The sequence below is a fragment of the Rhagoletis pomonella genome, unplaced genomic scaffold (genome assembly GCF_013731165.1).
Source record: "Rhagoletis pomonella isolate Grant_MI unplaced genomic scaffold, Rhpom_1.0 Rhpom_scaffold_16309, whole genome shotgun sequence".
In the NCBI taxonomy this organism is placed as follows: domain Eukaryota; kingdom Metazoa; phylum Arthropoda; class Insecta; order Diptera; family Tephritidae; genus Rhagoletis; species Rhagoletis pomonella.
The window spans coordinates 1-3,376 of NW_023474829.1; the positions used below are offsets into that span (position 1 = coordinate 1).

Genomic DNA, 3,376 nt, shown 5'->3' on the forward strand with positions numbered 1-3,376 from the left:
TCTTTATAGACCACCCCATGTTTCACGAAAAAGTCTTCATAATTGTCATTTTCGAGAACTTTAATAACCGCTTTCACCCAAGGATCCATTAACTGTGCCTGACGCAGTCTGTGCTGTAGCGAATCCTCTAGCATCAAACAACAAACTCGACTTAAGGCGTCTACATGCCTCATCCTACTTCCGCTTCTGTGTTCTATCTGGTAGTTAAAATCTTGTAAAAATAAGGCCCAACGGGAAACTCTTAGTGGAATGTCCCTTTTCTTCATCGTCATAGCGAAAGCGTTACAATCTGTCACTATCTTGAAACTTATGCCTAACAAATACACCCTCCACTTCTTCAACGCGGCTACAATAGCAAGTACCTCCAACTCATATGAATGGTACTTTTCTTCAGCTGGCGTCGTCTTCCGGCTCATATACTGTACCGGGTGGAAAAGCTGATCGTCAGAGTCCTTTTGAAGAAGAACACCTCCGTATCCGTGCAGGGATGCATCCGTATGAACCTCTGTCAATGCTTTTGGGTTGTACAGTCGCAGAACCGGAGCTTTCGCTAGTGCTTCTTTTAGTTGCTGAAAAGCTGCTAACTGGTCTGCCTCAAGTAAAAACTGAGCGTCTTTTCGTAAAAGGTCCGAAAGAGGTTTTGCGATAGTTGCATAACCCTCAATGAAACGTCTAAAATAAGATGTCAACCCAAGGAAGCGCTGTACTGCCTTTCTATCTCGCGGGATAGGGAAATTCTCCACCGCCCTTGTTTTTGCTTCGGATGGTTTTATAGCTCCATTTTCTATAATATAACCCAAAAAGTCCACTTTCCTATTCAGAAATTGACATTTACTCCATTTTATTCGCAAGTTATACTCGACTGCTCGACTTAACACACGCTCTAATTTCTGAATGGCCTCACCTACATCCTTAGCGGGAATAATGAGATCATCCATGTAAGCAACAACCGTCCCATCTTCCACCATATCCCTCAAAACCGTAGCAATGTACTTCGAAAATACAGCAGGCGAGTTTGATATCCCAAAGGGTACATATCGAAACTCGTACTGCCCGTTATGTGTAACGAACGCGGTATACTTCCTGGATTTTGCTTCGACAGGTACATGAAAGAACCCGTTTGCCAAATCCAAGGTCGTAAATAATTTAGCCCCCTGTAGCCTCTCAATGACGTCGTCTAACAACGGCATCGGAAAGTTATCCCTCATAATCTTGCTGTTTATACGCCTGTAGTCACAGCAAAGCCTTTTTGATCCATCCTTTTTGGCAACAAGTACAATGGGCGAAGCGTACTCCGATGTACTGGGTTGAATAATACCCTCTTGTAGCCACTCCGCTATCTGTTCTTCTACCACTTTCTTGTCAGCGTATGAAATGCGTCTAGGGCCTTCGTGAACGGGATAATCATCAGTCAACACGATCTTCATTTCAACAGGTGATTTCTGGTTTCTTACGGGTGCATAATTTTTAATCAACACCTCTACTGCACTTGCTTCTAACGGTTGAAGGTGGCATAAGTCAATATCTGGTTCCCTAGTTTCTTCAACAACGGCAACTTGGCATAGCTCTTTAAACTCTGCCTCAACCTCTGTACATCTCCCCTCGGCTTCGTCCGAAACTAAGCAACTTCCCGCCACGACTGCATTCGAACCCTTTTTCCCTGTCTGACTTGCCTCAGCCTTGTCAACTTTCTCCTTAAACTCTACCGAACCCTCTGATACAACCAAGTCAACCAATTTCAACACACTGACACCAATCACTGCTGAATACCGCATGTCACATTCTCTGGTCACGTGGAAAATGACTTCAAGTTCCATACCGTCGACCACCACCATAGTTTTGAAGCTACCTAGCGTCGTTAGTCTGGCATTTCCTACGCCTACAAGGCTTATTTGGTCGTTGTTTAATTCGATGTCGTCATTTAACAACAACAAAACATCGCGACGAATTAAGCAAAGGTCACATCCGGTATCTATTAAAGTGGAAAATGTCGCTCCCCCAACGGCTAGATCCTTAAAAATGCATCCTCCTGTTCCAAATTCCTGTTTTCCCTGGTTCCTCAACGTATTTACATTACTTTTTTCCTTCTTAACCTCAACTTGCTGTCGCTGACAATCTACGGCACGATGCCCTGGCTGACCGCATTTGAAACATTTAATTTGTTTTTGACTGCAATCTTTTGCGATGTGCGAAATATCTCCGAACTTGAAACAACGTTTTGTTTGATCTTTATTGTTACCCAAACCAGTAGACGCCTTATTTCCTTCACCCGAACGAACTGAACCTGAGCTGTTTACTTCTTGCCGACCATCCCGCACTTTTTCATATATGCTAAGCTGGATCTTAAGTTCTTTAACAGTTTTGGCCTGATATAAGTTACTCTTGTTGGCATTAGAATCAGGAATACCTTCGATAAAATATGTTACTAAACTCAACTCATCTAATTCAATCGGTTTGCTAATCTCCATTAGATTGTAAAGGTATTCGCGGTAACTCTCGTTTTGACGCTTTCGACGGTTCCTAAGCATGCGATGCACTTCCATGGATGACACCACAATACCAAACTCTGATTTTAGTGCCTGCTTTAATGAACTCCAATCTGTAACACCACGTTGGCTTCGCACAAACATTTTGGCTGCCCCCCTCAACAACTGTTTAGCATAAATAAATTTCCGTAAATTATTCCAGTGAAATGCGGTAGCGTTTTCTTCAAACTCTTCTAACCAGTCCTCTATCGACGGTGAGCCGGAGCCATTAAACATTGACAGCGAATCTACTATGTCGCGCAGGGTGAACGTAGCACGCTCATGTGTCGGAGTATGGATCACACCTGAAGCAACATCATCATACTCAGAAACATCATCATTTTCTTCACCGTCAACAGTCAGGCCGAAATGCTCGAGCAGTATTGCAATATTGACTTACGTCCTGTAGTCACTAACCCTAATTCAGTTAGTTTTTGTCTCAAATCGCGCAAATTCAAATCTAAAATTTCGCGTCGTTCCATGGCCTCTAGTCGTTCTTAGAGATAACAGAAAAAAAAATTTAATTTTACAGTGTTATAAAATACAAAACTGAGTACGTTTTTCTAAAATTTTACACTTAAAATCCTTCAAAAATTGGTGTGCTTTTGTTTTCTCTTAAAACTACCAATGATACCAAATGTTACTTTAATCTCCAATTGCTTGGATGTTTGAATTATTTAATCTTTCTTCTTAACGACTTCAATGAACTAACTTTTTTCCAGAGTTTACTTTAAGCTAATTTCAGCACATATGAAACAGTAATTTCCTTTACCTGAACAATTTCAAACCAACTTTACTCATTACTTTTATTTCTATTGTACCAACTTGAAGATTAATGACAATTTTAAATT

General features: G+C 41.4%; 1 protein-coding gene across 1 annotated transcript; it reads right to left on the reverse strand.

The window, feature by feature from the left end:
• Positions 1-880: 880 nt before the first annotated feature.
• On the reverse strand, positions 881-3,021 carry LOC118757296 (the record flags this gene model as incomplete). The annotated part of the gene is made up of 2 exons (XM_036492021.1): positions 881-2,830; positions 2,926-3,021. Coding segments are annotated over 2 exons (2,046 nt in total), but the record flags the coding sequence as incomplete, so codon positions are not given.
• Between the last annotated feature and the right edge of the window lie 355 nt (positions 3,022-3,376).